This window comes from Abramis brama, assembly GCF_963993115.1.
Source record: "Abramis brama genome assembly, chromosome: 19".
Lineage (NCBI taxonomy): Eukaryota > Metazoa > Chordata > Actinopteri > Cypriniformes > Leuciscidae > Abramis > Abramis brama.
This window is the reverse complement of record NC_139981.1, coordinates 16,769,040-16,791,694: the sequence shown is the minus strand read 5'-3', so window position 1 is coordinate 16,791,694 and position 22,655 is coordinate 16,769,040. Positions and strand designations below refer to the sequence as shown.

Below are 22,655 nucleotides of genomic sequence, written 5' to 3'. Positions count from 1 at the left end.
GTTAATTTTTGTGTACGCCACTGGTAGTGTACTTAGAAAAGTACTTCAAATCTACTTAAAGTACAGTTAAAAGTATATTTATTGTAAAAAAAAAAAAAAAAAATAGTGGTATACTTAAAGTGCAAAGTATGATTTTAAGTTCCCTTAAAGAAAACTTACAAGTAAACTTGCAGTATAAACTACTAAACTAGTAGTTTACTGAGAGTATACTTCAAAGTGTACTTTCATAAACTAAAAAATGTGCTACAAGTAATAGTAAACTATACCTATACTGTAAGATCACTTGTAGTATAGTTGCAGTACAATGAAAAACGTAGTTGTAAACTAGTTGTGTACTCAAAGTTTATTACTGTTACACTTAAAGTATACATAAAAGTAGGTAACACCTTATTTTAGGGTCCAATTCCCAACTAGTTGCTTATTAGCATGCATATTACTAGGATATTGGCTGTTTATTAGTACTTATAATCTGCATGACTATATTCTACATCCCTTAATCCTACCCAATTAGGGTGACCAGACCACCATCAAACAAACCAAATGTGGGACTATTACTAAGTTTGAGTGGGACAATGTGGGACATGTTACCAACATTAAAACATAACCTGAAACTGTTATATAATGTCTATCTAACTTAATAAAAGCATTTGTATTCTGCCTTTCAGCTGATAAAAATACTTTTTATACTGTTCTTTAGTCCCTTCCAGAAAACACCATTACATCACAATGTAACATAAATAAAATAAAATATAAAACAACATGTATAAAATATAAAACAACATGAAATTAGTTAATTGACAGTCTTATATATTAAGAATATATTAAACCAAAAACTTATTTTTTAGAAAGGATGTGAATTAAAACAACCACGGCTGGCAACAAGTTGGTAAATTCTGTTAAATTAAAATTTTAATTTAACGAATTATCCATTTGTTTTCTGACAGTGAACACATGGAACGAATCACCGTTCCACATTTTGATTGACAGCCGTCACAACCTACCAGTGACTGTATTTACTCCTTTCTTTTCAACCATTGGATAGGATTTAAAAAAACGGCTGTTGTATTTGTAGCCTACTTCTCACAAAGCACTGTTAAATGTGAAAAACTACACCGCAAAAAGAATAAAGAAAATGCTTTCTTAAAAAGGACGCATAAACGTTTTCTTAATATGATAATTAAAAACCAACAGACTGATGAAAATGCGGGACATTTTCTCAATATGCAACGTGCGGGACAGGGGGTGAAAATGCTGTGCGGTACAACGCAAAGCGGGATGGGTGGTCACCCTATACCCAATACCTAAACTGAACAACTACCTTACTAACTATTAATAAGCAGTAATTAGGAGTTTATTGAGGTAAAAGTCATAGTTAATAGTGAGAATCCAACCCTAAACTAAAGTGTGACCCTTTTGTAAACTAAAAATTGGGCCAATTTGGTCCCTAGTATTGAAATAGTACACTCACAAGTATACTTTACTTATAAAGTTTACTTAATAAAATAAACTTGAAGTATACTTATTTTTTTGTAAGGACACCTGTGTGAACTTGACTTCACACATCCACTAAAAATCACTGCAACCGATTAGAATTTATTGCAAAAAATTGAGTCATTTGTTTGCAGATGCCATTTGGTTTGATATAATATTTAATGCAGTGCAAGTAAAAGTGTCCAAATACTGTACTTTTACTGTACACCCCACTGTACATCTTTCTAGAGATTGTATATATAGTTTTAACGCTCATGTGTGTGTGAGAGAGAGAGAGAGAGAGAGAGAGAGAGAGAGAGAGAGAAATTGGCAAGGCTATCTGAGAGAAGACAGTGAAACAGGCTGAAATGTAAACAGATAGAGCTTATCTCTGTGGCAGGAGACATAACAGACAGCCCTCTCCTCTGGACACGGCCGAGAGGAGCTCAGCCGAGGGATGACATGCGTTTACATGGATATTTACTACACAATAAATCCCTCGCCGTTATCGTAGCCTAGTCAGATAAACAGATAGTATGATGATACAGCAACAAACCACACTGTAAAATGCCTCACATGTGCACAGCCACATCCAAAGTGCTCGAAAACAAACATTCTTTTCAGCTGAAGAGAAAATGAAAAAACAGTGGTGCAATATGTCCTCTTCACTATGTCAACCATGTGCTCTGAAATAAGATGGAAACATTTAGATACATTACCTCGATCTTTTTACACACAAGCCAATCAACCTGCTCATGTCATTCATTGCCACGGTAACTTAATCCCATTTTGCAGCTGTACAAGTCTTTAGGGTTAGCCAGGCTGGCACTGAGATCCTTGGGAATGGGGTTTTTGACCGATGCAGATACCAAGGATCTTTTGCATGTGAAAGTTTTGAGAAATATTGTATGGACATTTTTAAGACACGATCACTATCGGGAATACGTTGAGGGTCTTGTGTCATTGGCTGTGGAAACAGATTTAGTTTGTGTAAAACTGTTGCTATGACACCATCAGATACAGTCCACAATTCCCATCTCATGTGTCATCCGTTTTCAAGGACCACACGCTGTATTAAGTTGATGAGTTTACGTATGGCGAGAGACACAGAGAGAGGTCCCGAACCAGATCAGAACTGATTCATTGAAACGTCAGCATTATCTGCGAGAGATATTTTGCAAATGCCAGCGAGTGTTAATGTGAACCCATAGCATTTTTCCAGTGAAACCGAATACATAGAAAACATTTATCTACACATCGTGCCAAGAGAAAACCTCCTCCTGAGAAACCGAAGAACACAATGTGCTCATTCATAAATAAGACCCCCACCCATACACTTTTCAAGTACAACACCAATTTGAACCTGTTAGCCCCGATTCAGTTTTTATTAATAACACAGTTAAAATAATGTTTTGAAAGGTATTAAAGGGTAATCCAGGCAAAGCGATTTCAGATATGATTCATATTAGTTTGCTAAGATAAGTAAACATGCTCTGGTTTGTTTTAGGGGATGAGGGCTTACTGTACCTGTATTACAGCCATTCGGTTTCATCTTGAGAATGATGCGTGTTTTTGAAATGTATTCTGCTAGGACACTGTTTTCAGAACTGAATGAGACGCTGTAACACATAGCAATCATTATCCTTATTGGGAAATCGTTATCAGATATTTCATTAGTTGTTTGGCAGGGTGACCAACACCATTTCCTCTGGCTAAATCGCCTTCGCTCTGTGTGGACAGTATTTCATCACAATAATATCTTGTAAAAGTACAGCAAAGTTTGGCGAGATGTCTGTTTTTTTACTCCTTGTCATCAAACAAAAGAGTCCTTGACAGCAAAAGCAGTTCCCATAACCTCTGGTTCATAAAATGTCAATTATAATTTGATTACACTCTTGACTGACAAGCCTCTGCGATAAGGAAGCGCATCATTTAAAACACTAGATCATCATCATCAGCACATAGCCAACAACACATTTATTTTCCTGTAAAACTAGAAAGAAATGATCTGGAATGAAGCTCACGATCCTTGAGAAGAGACTAAACAGCTCTTACTGCGCAGGCCCTCTCAGAACAGTGTTTACTTTACATCTCTCTTGATCTCTTCTCGATTACCAATAGCAGGTCGGTTTGAAGCAGCAATATGTGAGAAATTATGCTGTTGTAGGTGCAGCCAACATTGTTTTCTAGATAAATTGGATTATTTACATCGTATCCAGTTCCAGGAAAGAGTAGAAATATGGTTCTGACCCAAACTGTTTCTTGTGTTCATTAATTTGATTATTAATCTTAGGTAAAACAATGCAAATATTACTGCAGCAGAGGAATTATAGATGCAGAAAAGATAAAAGAGCAAAATTGATTTTTGTAAATATTGATGATTCTTCTAAAATATTTATATAATGTGAAAACAGTTTTGAGAGTATTGCCAGATTATTTAATCTAAAAAAGATTTTAAAAAATATATACTTTTATTCAGTATGGATGCACTAAGTTGTAAAATGTTTTACATTGTTACAAAAAATTATATTTCAAATAAATTGTTCTTTTGAAGGATAATGTGACACTGAAGACTGGAGTAATAGCTGCTGAAAATTACATTTTAAAATATTAAAATAGAAAACAGTTCATTTAAGGGTATACGTGTACATGACAACGATATGCTTAAAATGGAGAAGCTTTTCCTTTGAATTTTCTGAGTACAGACGACACCATTGTCGAAACGATCCCCATTCAGATGGATCCGTGAAAACGACTAAAAACGCTTTAGATGTCGATGAAACACTATAAATTTAACATGTAATACGCATGTGCATGACGTCATCGTTTTTACAGAGTCGCGTTATTGTTGTTTACACGGAGACAGTTTTCAAAAATGTGCAATTTGAAACCCGTTTTCAAAAGTTTGCGTTTTCAGGCACACAAAACACCGTTGTCGTGTAAATGAATGGTCAAAACAGATACAATTTTTACGTTTTAGTTGAAAGCGGTGTCGTGTAAACAGCCCCTAAATAGTAATATTTTTTCCACAATATTACTGTTTTAACTGTGTTTTTGATCAAATAAATGCAGCCTTGGTCAGCATAAGAGACAACTACCTTTAGAATGCTGGACCTAGTGTAGATACATTCCTAGCTAGTTTGTCTATTGCTATATTATTAGGAGGATATACCAGTGTAGAGGTTGACAATAAAGGTCCCAGAATGTTAAATCATGTCTGATTTAACACATAAACCTAGTTTGAGAGCAACAGAGGGTAGTGGCCTCACTGACACTCCTAATTAGAGGAGGAATGCCAAAACTGCCTGTCTAACAGGCACAGCGAACATCTTGCCTGATAGTAGAGCAGACACAGAGAGAAGGCCTTCATTAAAGCCCACATTTGTTCTGACTAAATTTAAATAGGAAATTCAGTGTTATTTCAAGATTAGGCTCCCTTGGGTTTTGGATTCAGGGTTTGATCTACAGAACAGGCCCACTTAAGAGTGTTTACCCACATGATGGCTAACGCTTGTGTTTGATAAGCCCTCTTGAAAAATATCAGTGGTTTGCCAGCTATTTGCCTGTCACCAGTTGTAATAGAGTGCTGAGATGATTGCCTAACACTGGTTTGTAGATATGTTTGTGCCTTCAGCTTTGGCATCAGACTATTTGAACTTGAAATAGTACTTTCTTATTTAATCCTCCTTTATAGCTTTTTAACATTTACTTTAGTTCGATCAGCATCATGCCAGAACTGCTCCTTTACTGATTCAGTGATGGTATTTCAGAAGTGGCTGTGTATTCGGATTAAATATATATATATATATATATATATATATATATATATATATATATTTAATTTTATACTGTATTAAATTGTAATTTTTTCATTGTTGGTTCTATTTATTGTGATTTTGTAAGAAGTTGAACCTTGACAAAGTCTGCCGAAATGTCAGAAATAATAAAAATACTTAGCTGTTATACTCTATCTTTACAAAGTTCTCTTCTTTAACTTGCACTTAAAAGGTGTGTGTTTGCTTTATTGCTCAATTATTTCATTATAGTCAGTGTTTTACCAGTGGAAGTTCTTTTTTTAGGGCTCTTAAAGAATGAACAAAAAGTATATTCCCTTTCAGGACTTGATTACTCATGAGCGAAGAAGTCAGATTTCAGATTGCCTACTTATCTGCGTCAGCCAAGAATCTGCCATTAAGATGAATGGAAATTCATAATGGATAGCTTTTTCCAGGTATTATAGACCTCCTTAAGTTTGACACAGAATTGTCAATGCTACATTTCCACTTTGAATAAAGTGTCTGAGTAATGTTGTAGGAAAGCAAAGATTTCCAGCATCGTGTCCATTCGATTGTGCTTGTTGACCCAGTATTGTCGTAATTCATGTTGCTATGTTACATATCACTTCATGACATGCATGTGCAATTTTGGCTGGCCAGGTCTCTTGGAAATCCTCTTTGTTTTTGTTCTGAAACTGGGGCAGGGATGAACATAGCAAACACTGTGGTATGTTAATAGCTAGTTCATTTATTTGTGTGACTGAATGCAATTTTATTGCCTATAAATAAGAAATGATTTATTGAGTGTTATGTTTTTCAGCCTCCAGTGTAGGCTGTGATATTGAACTGTTTTTGCTATAAAATCCTTTGTTTTGAGTTTTTGGAGAAGTTTATAATATCATTACTTTTTGTTCATGACTGTAAAGCTATTTGGAAATGTTGCACACTTTCTGAGGATGTTGCCCCATGAAGTATTTTCAGAAACCCTGGATAGTCCATTAACTTAGGCGGGTGTCACGTTCAGAGGCTGACTGATCCTCATTGACCTCTGGATGTCTGGTAAAACACCTACTTAATGAATCATTGTAGCAAAGCAGCTTTAATGGCCACAGCAGCTTATTTGTAATGGTTATTTAAACCATATTTATATATGTAAATGATAGTTCAAGACTATAAATTCTCACTTAATTGAGCTGCATTTAAAGCAATCCTGTCAATATTAATATGCCAATTTGCTATGGTGCTTGGTAATGTTGTAGTACTCATTCACTCATTCGTACTCGGTTTTGCCTCAGTCTCAGACTAAGAGGACTCGGGATTTTATCTCAAGACCAGACAAGACCAAAACTACAGGGATATTCATGAATTGCCGCGGCATTGTCTGATTTATTTGTTAACATCATTAATGTGATTGAATGTAAAACTTTCTGCATCAAATGCAATCAATAACTTTTTTTTTTTTTTTTTCACTGTTGTGGTGGGCTATAAATGAATGGGAAATGATGTCAAAAAATGTTACCAAAGGAATACAAATGCCCCAAAAATTCAAGTATGAGAGCAAAAGAGCTGTTTTTGTAAATATGAGCACGATTGCACATGTGATATTGATTTTATACAAAAGTTGAATAAATGAGAAGTTTATATTGACTTACATTTTAGACATTTTTGCTATTTTGGAAACGAAAATAGTTCCAAACACATCCAGAGCAGATCTGTTACGAGCAACACGCAACGGTTCAGTTTCGTTACTGACTGAATCAGCTGTTTGAACGAATCAGTTAAATGATTCTGTGACTCACTCATTAATACAGTGAGTTGTCTCCATCTACTGATGGTTTTACTTTCATATTAAAAAGTTTAATAATAATAATTAAGTTTAATTTAAAAAAAAAAACATTAATCTAAACAGTATTTATGCAGTTGTAATTGTACCAGTTCGCCTTTTGTCACCCAATATAAACAATTTCATGTTTAAAGAGAGAGAACACTAGTCTCTTTTTCTTTTTTTTTAAAATCACCAATGCAAAATATTTGAAATGCAGTGATTGTGTATGGCTACAGTAGCTTTTATATTTAGCACTGTAGAAGATAAGAATGCTTATCTCAGCAGTCATTGCTTGGAAGGAGCAGCTGCTAGTGGACAAATTCAGGGCCCAAGCAATGCCTGTCTTTGTGCAACTAACTCCTATTCATCTATATATAATGTTTGTACATAAGCATATATAATATTTGTGTCAAGCTAGATCTGTACATCTTTCACTGACCGAATGCCAGTGGTACTTAACTTACTGGAGTTTATAAATACATCTGGATAAATAAATAGGTGTATGTTCTGCGGCTCAGTTTAGAATAAAGAGACTCTCTCACACTTAGTTTAGTGTTTAGAGGCCAAGTATGAGGGTTGCCTACCTCTGCATCCTCTGTTTCTTTCACACTAGTCAGTATAGATGGGTTTGGTCAAGCTATATTAGTCTGGAATCTATGAAATGCCAACTCCCACTGCCAGCAATCTCAACATGTTCAAGCAAGTTAGCAGACTGTACCTAATGCAGGGGTGTAAAGCTCATTTTAGGTCACGGGCCTGATTGGACTAAGTGTCAGTTTATGCGGGCGGATTTTTTTTATGTTCAACTTTGCTGAACCCATTTAGGTGCTTGCACAATACATACTCACAATTCCAAGATTAATTAATCAGTGGTACAACACAATGTGGAATTTGTTCATTTCATAAACCAGAGGCCTTTAGATAACATGTATTGTACATAAACAATTCATAAATAATGAATATGAATGAAACAACAATATTGACAATAAGAAAAGAAAACCACTTATTCTCTTTGCTAGATATCTTAAGCTGTAATAATTCACCTGAAAATGAATGTTAACAGAATTTTTATTTCTTTTTTTTTACTTTTTATTTTACTACTAAAATCTATTATACATTATCAGACATTAAACTTCAATAAAAAAAAAACTAAATTTCGCCATTAGTAACTTACTTTTCACACCATCAGTTGCACGCACATTCAAGCTCTGACGATATCCCGGATCTTGCCTCATTTTGACCGGATCATTGAATCAGTGAGTTGTTGATTCAAGAACAGCTGCAGTCGGATCAGTCAGATTTACAAATGAATCGTTCAGTGTGATTTCTGATCCAATTCAGCAGGTTCACTGGAATCGGATAAATCTGACATTGTTATCGCGTCTCAGGTGCAGGTTTCTTCAGTTTGGATTAACGAGGAACAGTATGTTTTTATGGAATTTAGTGGTGTAAAAGTACGATATTATGCTTTGGAATGTACTTAAAGGGTCTGTTGCTGTAATACAAATGAACAAATTCATCCATCCCGCTGTAAAATGTGAAATATTATAAATCTCTCATACAAATATAATAAATGTTTGGGAATGTTTTCAGCATAATTTAATTTTTAAAATTAGATTACTCTTTTCCACGGGCTGTATATTCAGACCGTAGGCCATATGTTTGACACCCCTGCCCGAAAGGATTCTGTAAACCCATATATTTCAGAGCAAGTGTTAGATTGCTGTTCACTTTGGCCAAATGTCTGTTGTTTAGTGTAATCTATACCATATGTGTCTGTTCTACAAAATTGAGGTCAAGGGACACTGAGCACTACGATTGCATCACTGAACGTTTGGCAGAGGAATTGTCGTGTTTGTGTGAACAGTTTGAATCGTGCATGACTCATTTACAATGAACTGAACAATAGGAATCTTAATCAAAAGATTTGCAGCTAATTATCAGAGTAAACAGAGCAGTGAAGAGAATGTCCCTTCAGGAATGGCCAAGTTTGGTTTGTGTGCGTTTGGGTATCTATCAGCGAATCAGTCTCTTCTGTATCCTGGCCAAACTAAACACAGATTAGTAGAAAGTTGAGTTTTCTTCCCCTCTTCTTCGATGTGGGGCAATTGAGCACGTTGTATCTGGTGGGACTGGTGTTCCTGTGCTATGCGGAGTGCAGTCCCATGGGAGCCGGGCAAGAGGCTCCAGCTCCGGGGCCTCCATTGTTTATACTGATGGATTCCAGATGCTGGCAGAGGGAGCAGCCAAACTCCAGGGGCCTACGCCAAAAAACCAGGAAGCAGTCCAGCGCTATCTGGAATACTTGGAAAACATTGCTTAGCTTCGTAATAACCTAGAAATAAGTGAAAGGTCCAAAACCTGCACTGAATTTTCAAACTGATTATTAGCGACCACTGGACATGTGTTGGTTTCACAATTCAAAATAGTTGCTTCAAGGAATATGTAAGGTCCAGGGGTATTTACCTCAGAGAATAGTGTTAGCGTCTAGTTGTTCTGCTAAATGTGTTTGAATTTCAGTATTGCTCTAGGTCTGATGTTGTGTTTTGGTGACATGGTAATGCTTTACAGGTCCAATTTGTTAAAGTTGCGATGAAATGGAAGTAGCTACAGATCTTTTCTTCCTTATTATAATACATACATACGTGTGAAACCATTATTAAAAAAAATGTAGGACAGGGACTTGGTTCTATGCATCGATTGAATGAAGGCAGATTTAAATGGGAGATTGGAGTTGATTGTAAGAAAGGGACTGTCTGCTGTTTCACTGGAAGATCGATTATGATATTTTAATTAAAAATTCTGAGGTAAAAATGAAAAAAATTAAACATGCACAGATGAATCATTCACAGTAAGATCAATAACATGCAATCAAAAAAGAGATGTGGAGAGTAGGTGGATTTTCATTTCATGGCTACTTTAATGTTACTACATTAGGTATCATGCACAAAAAATGCTACACAAGATTGATAAATTAGGTTAAAATATTGTTCATTGTTTGTTCATGACATCTAATGCATGAACTATTTGTGACAAATTGAACCTTATTGTAAAGTGTTACAGAGGTGTTAATGACTACTCTTGGTGGTTAGCAGCTTCCTTCCTTTTCACATTATGAACACAGATCCAGTGTCAGCTACTCTAGACTCTCCAACACTAATCATCAATAAAAAAAACAAAAAAAACATCAAGGCTGACCCCAGGTCAGCAACTAAAGCTATAAAGTGTCAACATCAACTTTTCTTGCTTTCTAATTTCTCCCCAAATCCAGTCACTCTACGTGATTGGATTGTTTTTCCTAACACTGAGGCATTGTGAGCTGACAGATTTATCATTTAACAGCACACCTGTTCCCACTTGTCAGTCTCTGCGATGCTGTTCTTGCATTTCGGGTGTAAAAAGAGACAGCTGCACCCGCAAGAAAAGGACTCAGAGAGACCCAAGAAAACACTGGCTTCATTTAGCTGCCCTAGTGGGGATTAATAAATAACACCAGCGTGCACCTGACTGGAATGCTGCTCAATGCTGCTCAAGTCCGTCGTTTGCAGAGCACTCCGGAAATCGCGCACAGACGCAGCTGATGAGCTCGACACTATCATTCTTGTGTGTGGGTCTCTGGGAAAGGCCATCTGCAGGCTCTGTTTTGGCCTTGGCTGAATTTCCTCATCCAGGCCAGACAGAGCTCCACTTGATCCGTTCATACATTGTGATGCTAATGGCTTAGAGCTCTGTAACACGCGTTGGTACGTTCATGTCTGTTTACATGTACTTAGCGCTGGGATGACACCTATTTATGTGCATCGGCATTTAAGTCACATTTAAAAATCTACATACAATTTTTTAATAAAATGATGCTAACTTTACTTTAACCATTTAAAAAAAAATGTTAACCATGTGATGTTGTGGATATTTTTTTAGTGAATGTATGAAGTCAGGTCAAGTTCACACAGGTGGCCTAGCAGAATAACCACAGGTGTACAAAAACCACAGTTCACATTAACTAATTATAGACATGGTCCACTAATGTTTGACAACCACAAAGTTTCAAATTACTTGTCTTAATTTTATATAATATTGGCCAGTTTCACAGACAAGGCTTACGCCTAGTCCCAGACTAAAATGCATGTTTGAGCTGTTTTAACTGAAAGCAACTTGCACTGACATATCTTAAAATATGTCAGTGCCGTTGTTTTGTCTCGAGATGCATACCAGTAATGTGTGTGTTAAAGGAGTGTTAGTAAAAGCTAGGCTAGTTAAATGTTCTAAATAAACTAAGGCCTAATCCTGGCTTAATCTAAGCCCTGTCTGTGCAACCAGGCCTTAATCTATATATATATATATATATATATATATAAAAAATCTATTTAAAAATATTATATTTATATTTCTAAACTGTTTTTATTATTATTTGAGGGGCACTTTACATGTGTTTGTGTGAATATAGGAAAATATTCTGTGTTAGTGTTTAGTTCAATGAGTCCCTGTTTACTTAAATCAGACAGATTTTTGGATGATATTTGCAAGAAGGAAGCAGAATTGTAATGTTTGTGTGTTCGTGGAAGGCCAGCTATACAAGACCTTGCGGTCTTCATGAATAGCCAAAAACATTATACACAACCTTTCTGTCCCGCATTTGTGAAGACTAAAAAATGTGTTTGGATTTTTGTAGTCTCCTGTTGATTTTTCTGCCCCAAGAGTTGACATGCATTTCCTTGCAAAACCAAACTTCAGCAGCCTGGGCCAAAGAAGTGGGTTTTTTCGATTACCTCCAAGAATTCTCTTAAACTGCAGTCACCCTTCCAAAAATTCCTCCATTTTGCACACAGAAAAATAACATATAAACAAGTTTAAAATGTGGTAACAAGTTTGCTTAAATTTGTGGCCACTGTAGATCATCCGTTCTTTCTTGAATATATGGCAAGACTTTGTTTCAAAGAAAATTTTAGTACTTCAATTTTTGTATTATTATTCTAACATGCACTAACCCTAAAGGCACTATTTTGCCAATGATTTTATACAGAAGATTCTTCAGAGAATGTTTAGGCGACTTTTATAGTTGTAATACTTGAATTTTTAAAAGACAGTTGAATTACAACATTTATAGAGATATGTAAATGTTCTGTAGGAAGGTTATTTGTTTGATTTATTCTGTTTTTTTATCGATTGATTTGCGCTGTAGCAGGCACTATACTGTGCTATTACTGTTGGAGCAAGCAGACCCAGTTGACAAAAAAGAACATTTTGCTAACATTCCCATTAAAATGTTATTTCTGAATGTTCTCTGAATGTTCAAAACGTCCAGTTTTAAAAACGTTTTAAAGAAATGTTGTCTTGATTATGGTAAGGGAACAATCCATTTTGCAAACATTATGGGAAGGAACGTTACTTTTAAATGCATTACTGCAAGAACGTTTGTTCTTAACTTTGAAAGAACCTTGCCATAATGTTAGCCAAAGTTCTGAGAACATTTCCTGTTAGATGGGGAGGAGCAGCTTTATGTCTATTCACTTGCTTAAAAACTGCATTTAAATGCATTTGATTGATTTTCAAATGTAGCCTACTGTTCATATTTTGAACTCGCCCTGAATTATAACATTTCCCGCTCCTTTAAGTCTGATCTCACTCTCAGCACTGAATCGCTATGTCTCACTTTTCTCCTCTGGCACCCTTTTGTTAATCTATATAGTCTTAATTGAAAACAGAGGGCTGATCTGAAAGGGACTTTGCAAGTTTTTTCATGTTATACCAGTGTGGAACTCATCTGCTTCTGATTTCCATCCCCCTTCAGTCCTGTAGGGCCTGATTGGAGGAACGTCTCCAGCTGTGAGCGATGACTGCCGTGCTGTGGTATTTGTCCTGTTGCGGGGAGGTTGGCTCTGCTGCTAGGACAGCCAGAGTAAGCCCCCCCCCAACCCCCCCTTTCAGTCTCCATTGGGAACACAGCTGGAGGGATGGTGAGAGGAGACGCTCGATCTGATCTCCCTCTTCCCTGAACGTTTACAGTTTACTTCGATTTCTCTTCAATGTTCCAAATTTTCTGCTTAGGCTTCATATGGTGACCCCACAGTTATTTAAGGTCACTAGGATTAACAGTGTAAGGTTTTTTGGTTTTACTCTATGTTGACAGGCAGTGTTGCGTGTATATTGCGAGTGAGTGTTTTTGTCCACTTTTGCTCTAAAAAATAACTCCCTCGAACAGCTGGATAGTGAGGGCTCTTCCTTCAAAACCCCTTTAAGGCTAATGCATAATGCCTCTGAAGTAAACATTGACTTACGGCAGGATGGGAGAGAAATATCAAACATCAGCTATTCATTCGGTGTTGCTCTTATCGATTCCCTTTCCTGTCTTTAAGCTCTGTTTTCATTGGACAAATAGCCAGATTGATTTACACAAACCTGCTGTGTCCATTAAGCTCGGGTTGGGTTAAAATGGTCAAATTACTTCTAGAGCAATGCACTGGGTAGAACTGTGTAAACATAAATCTGCAACACACAGGCTTTGGTCAGGATTTGTTTAGACTGTGCTGTTACTGTCAGCAGCATTAGTTTGTCATTTCCTTGGTGGTGGCTGTAAGTGGAGCGTACTCTCCATTGCCTTGTTTCCTCTGAGATTGTTGCATTTGGAAAATAACGAGTGTTTTTATTTTGCGCAATTGCTTATTTTATGAGAGCAATATTCTCAGAGCTAAAACAATAGGATAATAAATTTTGGCTTCTTGGGTTTGTGGATATCAGATCCGGTGGTTAGAGCAAAACTGATGTTTCAAATAAGCAACAAATTTATTTAAAGAAAAAAAAGTTCCGCTTTTTTCATTTTTCTTTCAATCATATTTAACAATACGTCATTTATTTGTTTGTTTGTTCTTATTTTATTCCCTTTGCATGAGCTCCAGAATGCCTAAATGTCAAATTCGCCAGGTTTCCTTCACAATGCCAGTGTACCTCTAAAATCTTTTGGTCTAACATCTATTAAAAACACAGCCAAGATAGGTCCGACTGCTGTAAACAGAATATCATGTGTGTTTTCTGGCACTTGTCCAGGACCTCTGCAGTGCTGGATATATAGAGCCTTTTTCACAGAGTTGTGAATTCTTCAAGACTGCTGATCAAATCTGTCTCATAGAGATGCTGTAACTTGCAAATGCCTGTCCGGCCGTTTCCAGTTGCGACTCAAGGCGAACCATCCACTGTTTGCTTGATTGGTGGTATAATTTTGGTTTAGCGTGACCCAGGCTTATATTCTAGCCCTATACACTCTATTTTTTTTTTTAAATGTATATTTAAAAAATAAAAATAATAATTAATATTATTTGCATGGACAAGAGGCATAGGTCTCTTTTGATGTACAGAGATATGATATGTAGCTTTACTCCACTATTCATGAACTAATACTGTTCTCAAAAACAGGTCATCTGGCACACACCTGAGTTTCAGGCCATGGGGCAAGCCTTGACACCAAGATCATACTCCATGCTGAGTTAATTACTAAATGTTTGACAGAAACCAGTGGTTCTGACATCAGATATCACTGATTGTTTTGCCTGTTCTCCGATTTAGGACCTCACCCATATACCAGACCACCAGCCTTACGATAGCATAGGGATTGGCACCATCATAGGGGTGGCCTTGCGTCAGACTTTCTGTGAAGTTTGAAAGTATGGCCAAAACAACAGCCACAACCGTCATGGTTTCCAGCTGTTGTCGACAGTTCTGTTGACAGTGGTTGACTCATGGTGTTTAAGGTTGGGGAGGAGAGCCTTTTGCATGCAGTGTGTCAGTTGGCCAGTTGGCTCTGTGTGGATGGGAGCAGATGCTAATGAATGATATCACCTCTTTGTTTTACTCATATGGGACCTGGAACTTAATTTCCAAATCCTATCACCAGTAAAGCAGCTTTAGGTCCGCCTATCCCTTTCACAGTGTGGAATAAACACTCCGGTAGCCATTGATTTGTTATGCGAGATTACAGATGGTTGGATGCACATCCTAAATCCCGTTTAGTGTCACAGCAATTTAGCAAAAAATCTCAGGCACTCATATGTGCTCATAATGCACTGACTATACCATAGCCACTTTTCTGTTCTCTTTTGGGAGAGTTGATTAAAAAAGGAAGCAGAGAGTATGTAAAAATGACCAGAAAGTATATTGAGACCACACCGCAATTATCTGTTGAGGTTTGAATTCACTTACATAATTAAAATCATTAGAATTCCCCATATACAGAGTTCTCAAATTTGTGTAGTGGTTTGGAGTCTGAACTCTCCAGCAGAAGTCTGCCATACCACACATAGCATGTACTTCAGTTTAGGAAGATGTAAAAAACTGGTGTCATATTTCAAGTCAGCAGCTCTCTGGAAGTATCAACGTTTTGTTTAGATGCTTTTTTCTGTGTTTTTGCAGCACAGCATTGGATGAGTTGTGACAGGGTTTGACCGACTTGAGTTTAAGCATTTTAAGTGTGCTTGGTTTGGACAAACTTTGACCAAAAAGATGTTTGTGATGCTCAAGGGAAAAACTTCTTTTTCTTTTACAGTTGTAGAGGCCTAGATATTGATGTCAGCACTGACTCACTTGTTGAAACTACTCCCATAATAAAGTCCTTATGAGAATATTTTCTCCTGTATAAGAATGAAAAGCAGCCCCTCCTATAGATTTTTAGTAATTTCTCTTGCTTACTATAATTGTTAAAGGATATCTCGTTTTATTATTTAAAAAATACTTCATGTTAAGACAGTGGAAATATGGACTGAGGGTATAGGGAAACGCAGTGGAAGTGAACATGCAGTTCTGCACAATATTTTGTTGTTTTATTTGTGCTAATATTGGTAATGTTCGCCATACAGTTTAGAATATTTTGTTTGTTAAACACATTATGCAAGCATTCATCTTCATATTTTTGAATGTACCCCCCCCCCCCTTATTTTATATGATATTTGATAATTAAGTTGCATGATTATTGTTGTCTCACCATTAATATCCAATTTTTCATACTGCACATTATAATGTTGTGATGCCCAAATTCGCTGTTATTTCTAATTTCAACAAACAGTTCAGAATTATTTTAGATAATTATTAGTTTAATTTAATCAAACTATCAGAGCTGCTTATTTCCATACAGCAAAAATGCACGATGATCACCAGCTACCATTTCTGTTTTAAGAAAAACAGAAGAATATTCTCTTAGTCCTCCAATAACATCATAGATGATGCGCAGTGCTTTACTTATTTGCATACATTTTGGTCACACAAATTTATAAAAAATTTCCACAATCCTCAAAGCTTCAAATTGTTTACAAGCTACACTAAAATCGAGCTACACTCGTTAATCAAACTTTGTCTCTGAAATGTCCTCTCAGGCAAGACCCAAAGGAGAAGGACTGACTCCATACCAAGGCAAGAAGAGGTGCTTTGGTGAATACAAGTGCCCTAAATGCAAGAGGAAGTGGATGAGTGGGAACTCCTGGGCCAACATGGGACAGGAATGCATCAAATGCCATATCAATGTTTATCCTCATAAACAGGTACAGTATCAGGCTTTTAACAGCTCATAAGTGATACTATATTACTAAAATACTACATGCAAGTTTTTCTAATCTGCCAGTCATCTGTGTGAGCGCAATCTTCTAAGAAGTTCTTATGGATGGGGCCCAGCAGGTACCCTTGAAACCTGAGACACAAACCCAAGGCATCTGTCTAACCCAAATACCCCCTGAATTCAAGAAGGGGTCCTTTTTCAGGAAGTCACAAACTTATCTAAGGAGCTGCATTTAGATTGATTTGTTGAAGTTGATAATGTTTTTGACCTGTCAATTAATTTGGATATTTCCACATGAAGTATATCTTTAGGTAATTATTTAGCAGCATACATAATAAGGCAAGAATAGAAAGCATCATTCGGCAGCCTCACTGGTTAACCTTGCTTTTAAAGAGTCACTACACAGTTCTAGGCAAGTAAGCATGCAAATGGATATGTTTTAGCAGCTCTCGGTAGGGAAGCATTCATTGAAATTACCTTCCCTACAAGTAGTTTTGCATCCAAATGCATTTGTGGTCGTTGTGCCGAAGGAACCAGCTGTTGAGATGGCTAGCTCTTCCACAGGACAGAGTATTATGGCTAATTCCCTTCTGACAAGCAAATTCTTTAGCTTTTCAATCTCACCCACTTAACATGTTTCCTGCAGTAAGCGTGTGAGAAGTGCGGCTCGCTGCAATATATATCAAAATGCCTTTAAGGGTTTGCAGCTGGCCCTCTTTCCCAGTAACCCAAGCAAACATATGAAAAATCAGTTTTTATTGTTCTCTCACAATGGAAATCATTCTTCCATGTCGTGCTGTATGGAAATTGCTCAATACTTCAGATCGTACACCGTAAAGTATTTTATATCTCCAGTCATTCCCGATGGATGATTAAGTGAAAGTATCTTAGTAGTGCCAATGCCACACTGCTGTATAAAAAAGCCAGACCTGTGCCAGAATGTGCTCAAGAAGCAGGCGTCCGGAGATCCCTGCTTTTATCATTCTCATACTTAACGACATGCACAGGGAACACGGCTGACATCTTTACAGTATGAGAGCAGACATGGAACAGAGGTATTATATAAAGTCCTCCCAAGCTTCCTGCGCTTTTTCGGTTTTGGCAGGAATTCCTTCTGCTTATTAGAAGCATCAGGCCACTGTTGCCAAATTATTAATTCACAGAGGTATTAGACATTTCCTCTCATTATCATTCACTAAAGCCTTTGGCTCTCGAGCAAACACTCCCTCGGGTCACAGCACTGTCTCCTCCCAATGGCCCGTCGCAACCTGGTTTTCCGTAATTCACGGAGCGCAACTGAGACGAACAGGAAAGAATAACAAAATTGTAAAACGATCTTCCAAAAGCAATGGGTGGGAAAACAAATAATTGCAGAAGTATTATTTGTGATCAACAGCCAAAAAGATTTGGCTCCCACACGTTCTCAGTGTCTTTTGCGTCACGTCCAAGACAAAGATTCACTATAGAGTCTTCTCTCCCTGGTTGTCGTCCTGAGCGATGGAATCCTGTAGGCATCTAAAATTACTTGGAATCTTCTTGTATAATAATCTGCGCAAAATAATTGAGGGAAAAAAATGAAATGAAGTATTAATAACAAAACATGTACTGCTGGCAAACATTAAAAACACAACAAGGACGAATTGGCTCTTGATAACGGTCCTAAACAAATTTCTGACACACCCCTGTGGTTGGTCCATTGTGGTTTTAGACTTGGACCTTCGAGATCCTGATAATTTCGTCTCCAAAACCATATCTCCAAAGAGTCTAGCCAAATGCTAAAAGAAATCTCCAGTTTCAACCTGACTGATGTTGTGGACAGAAATACACATGCGTTCAAAGTGTGATTCAAATGTTCTGCTCCTCTCAGCGTCCTTTAGAGAAACCCGATGGCCTGGATGTTTCCGACCAGAGTAAGGAGCACCCGCAGCATCTGTGCGAGAAGTGCAAAGTCCTGGGCTACTACTGCCGCCGTGTGCAATAAGGAGGATCCCGATATCGTCTCCCCCCTTTCCCAACACTTCTCCTACCAAGCGCTCCAGAAAAAGTGAAAAGTGCCAAAATATTAATGTAAATATCTCTAACGCTAGTAACGGCTTTGTGTATCAGCAGCATGCGACGCATTTATTGTGTATAATGGACAATTGAATATGTTTGGAACAGTATTTCTATCCGTACGGGATGCAGTGGATTACCTCACCATTGTGTCCCCTGATTGTGTGTTTACAGACTCCCTTCATTCTCCCTACCAAGTGAACTTTGAGGATGTGCCGAGCACTAAAGGTTTTGCGTTAGTCGAACAAGGGCCCAGAGTGCCTTTGCAGAGTTTTTGGGTCAATAGCACATCATGTTAACTGTGAATTAACAGAGGGATAATGGATTTTCCATCCCTAGCTTTTGTGTCACATATTTATTTATGTTTGTATATCGTATCGTAGTGCAATTGAATTAACTAAACTGGGATAATTTCATCTGTGTTTATATCTGGACAGGTATTGTTTAACCCCACCTCTTGCCATTAGAAACTACTGTAGAATAGAACTAATGCTTCGGTTTAGCGCATCAGGTAGTTTATATCTTTCACGTACATTTATGAATTGCCAAATGCGAGATATTTTTATCAGGTTGGCTAAAAGCAGCCCTGGCGGCACCCAGAACATTTGAATCGAGTTTTTGGCAACTATGCAAAACCATTGCAGCTTATGCAGTCATCAGTTCCTTTACATTGTCGCAAAATCGAACGAATTGTGTGGATGATCGAAACAAAGCCACGACTTGCCGATCATCACGGTCCTTTGAAATGTGATCATGTATGTTGTCAATTGTTGCCAGAGAACTGCTTCAAACGTCTTATAAAGTGTTTTGGTACAGGGGTCAAAATGTGAGCTTTTCAGTCCATGTGCAAGCATTCAAAAACACGCCTGTTCTTTCGCTGAGATATTTGCCTCAGGATAAAGAGTGTGTTTGGATGACGCATCTCAGATGAAATAGATGTGTCTTATATGAACACTGCTCATTCATTTTTAAATTCCAAATTATTCATTCTTTCACTCTTAAAATTAAAGGTTCCAAAAGGGGGTTTAGCAATAGCATAGCAATGCCATAGAAGAACCTTTCATTGAACAGTTCTAAAAAGAACCTTTTTTTTTTCTTACCGTGAAGAACATTTGATTAATCTGAAAAAACGTTTGTGCAGTAGAAAGGTTCCATGGATGTTAAAGGTTCTTCATGGAACCATCGGCACAAAAAGAACCTTTATTTTTGAGAATGTTGAATTTGACCCTTGCACTAAAATGTTTCATTAAAAAAACAATTCCGCTGTTTACACAATCATTCTGATCGTATTTCAGAATGAAAACCTTAATTTTAAATGTCTTTTTTGCGTAACCCCATATGTTTATGTTTATACATTAGCTGCAAACATAACTGATGAATTACACCCTGTTTAAACTGTGATTTTTGGGAAGCATTTTCAATCTGAGTGGACATATATAGTAGTTGTAAAGGGAAAAGAAGGACAAAGTAAGTAATGCTGAAGAGTTTCTTTGAGATGTAATGAAACAAAATTTTGGGTACATTTGATTGGTCAGAAGACGTTTTGGACGTATTACTGAGAGAATTATGATAGGAGCTTGTTAATATTTGTATGGAAGTAAGTGTGTACAAGATCTCATCTATGTGCCGTTACCTCTTATTATGGCTCACACAATGTACTAATCAATCATATCTGAGTGTGACCCAGGATTATTGAACAATAAATGTAGCTTTACGTGTTCCGGTGGGAAGTTGCAGATGGATATTGTGAGAATTGACGTTGCGTTGTTAATCCTAGATGTACATATGAAGTTAAACGCATTTACATGGTAAATACAATGTGTATAATTGTTTACTTATCTTTGGAGTCCACATATTTTGTGTTGAATATTAGTTCATGTTTCATTTATTAGAATAAACTCAGATCGATATGAATCTTCTCTGAAGGGAACGTCTAGTGCCTTAACACAGTTTGGTTTTGAAAAAAGTCTGGATTTATGCTAGAGGATGTCATGAATGATGCTGAGGAATTAAAGAGCCGATTAGATGTCTGAAAATATAAACCAGCTAATTCTAGGAGCATTATACATTTAAGGAGAACTGCCAGGCAGTCAATCAATAGATCACTGTTAGATAAAAAGCAAGGCTGTTTGTGCAAGTCGCTACTTTCTTCTGTGTACGTCATCATTGTTTCTGAGACCCTTTATTTCTTGGTTACTGTGTTTTTGCCGGTGTTGCTAATGGCTTCACTGTGCGTACATTCTTACACGCCAAGGTTGACTTCAGGCTTCATTTAGGCTGGAATGAGTTACTCTGCTTTTTGATAAACACCGTAATGAAAATAACCAGTGAAATAAACTATTAATGTGGATAATCATTAATAATCATTGCTGATCACCCATAGCTGGTAGTCTACTCTACACATAATTATTTCCTTGCAGTTTTGGGATCAATTCAATTTATTGTCAGTTCTGTATGCCTGAACAGATGACTGAATGCACCACTAGATCAAGGCCTAATTATTAAATTTGCTTTACTATTGCAAAATAGTTGCATTGCACTATATACATGACTAAAAAGATAAAAGCCCTGAGTTTTGCGGATTTGTGTAAATGAGCTTCCCCTGTTGATTTCTGTTATATTGAATGAAAGACAGAGCTTGTGGTATTGATGGTGTCCACGCGTTTAAAACTATACAAAGTGCTTTTTTGCGCATGTGTTTTTGTCTTGAAATACATATACTTGACTTTTATAGCTCACTTTCAGTATAAACGTGTTATTTTCTATTAAAGGTATGTGTATTTTGGAAACAGTATAGATAATGAAGATTTTGGAGCAATTTGATAGATCTTTTTTGTTCGTTTTCCCTTACAAAGATACTAGTATGTGTTTTATGTATATATTCGATTGCCATCATTATCAAGTTACCTGTTTCAAAATGTTATGATGCAATATTAAAACTTTGTATGTGAAAAAGGGCAAATTGCTGAGATGCAAAAGATCTGGGAGTTTTTTTTTTTGTTTTTTTGATGTTTTACAATAATCTTTGGTTATATCCTACAGAAATATTTATGGAAGGATTTTGTTCTTTTTTAACAATTCAATTATTTTTTGTATAAAATATGCAACAGAAGCTACTCTATGAAGAAAATATTGATGACTACATAGAATATTATTCAAAGGTTGGTACATAATTATTATGCCCTTACAAGCCATTTTGTTTTGTTATTCTAGATGTTACTGGTATATAGTAACCTTACCTGTTACGAGCATACATGTGCTTCAACGTTGTTTCGAATTGTTGTGTCTGCTATATAGCATGAATGGATTGATTTGCATTTATAGGAAACCTATAACACTCGCTTTAACATCACCACAGACAGCTGTTTTTAACATAACTGAGACTGACTCACACACTGTAAGTCGTAGAGCCTTTTTACTGAAGGGTTTTATAGATGCAAAACAGTGGCAAAAAGACGTGACTAACCGAGTCATTGTTCATAACACTGAATTGCATGTACAAACCTTTTACATGGTCGAAATGTGTTAGCGAATCAGGTCCATACTGTATGAAACTGAGCTCTAGTTAGCCGTCTCCAGTTACTGCCAAGTCCAGGAATGATGTCGAAATGTTTTTCTTCACATGGGAAAAAAAAAAAAAAAAAAATAGTGTGGGGCTGAAGTTTGCATGTGCATGTTTTTAAATGATTCAAGAAATATAATTTGTGCAATGTATTCTTATTTAATATTAATACATGTTTAATTCTTGCCAAGTGTAGAATACACCTCTCTAATTGTTAGTCATTAATAAATGCCTCTATTCACTCCTAGGATTTCCAGTACCATTAATAGATTTACTGAATGTACTGATTTAACACTCATGTTTGTAATGTCTGTAATATATTTGTCATCATATTGGAGTGGACCGAGCTGCAGAAAGCATTGATGATGGAATGTACTAGAATGTGAGACCAGATGAAATCTGTAGCTCAGTGTCCATGAAACGGCATTCCGATAT

At 36.8% G+C, this 22,655-nt stretch overlaps 1 protein-coding gene across 1 annotated transcript in view; it reads left to right on the top strand.

The window, feature by feature from the left end:
* The window catches only part of zcchc24 (zinc finger, CCHC domain containing 24), a 37,574-nt gene extending 15,220 nt beyond the window's left edge, over nt 1-22,354 (top strand). The window contains exons 3-4 of the mRNA XM_084093696.1: nt 16,428-16,592; nt 18,474-22,354. Coding sequence (XP_083949822.1) covers nt 16,428-16,592; nt 18,474-18,587 — 279 coding nt within the window. The 3' untranslated portion in view covers nt 18,588-22,354. The remainder of the gene's footprint in view (nt 1-16,427; nt 16,593-18,473) is intronic.
* The last annotated feature ends 301 nt before the right edge of the window (nt 22,355-22,655 follow it).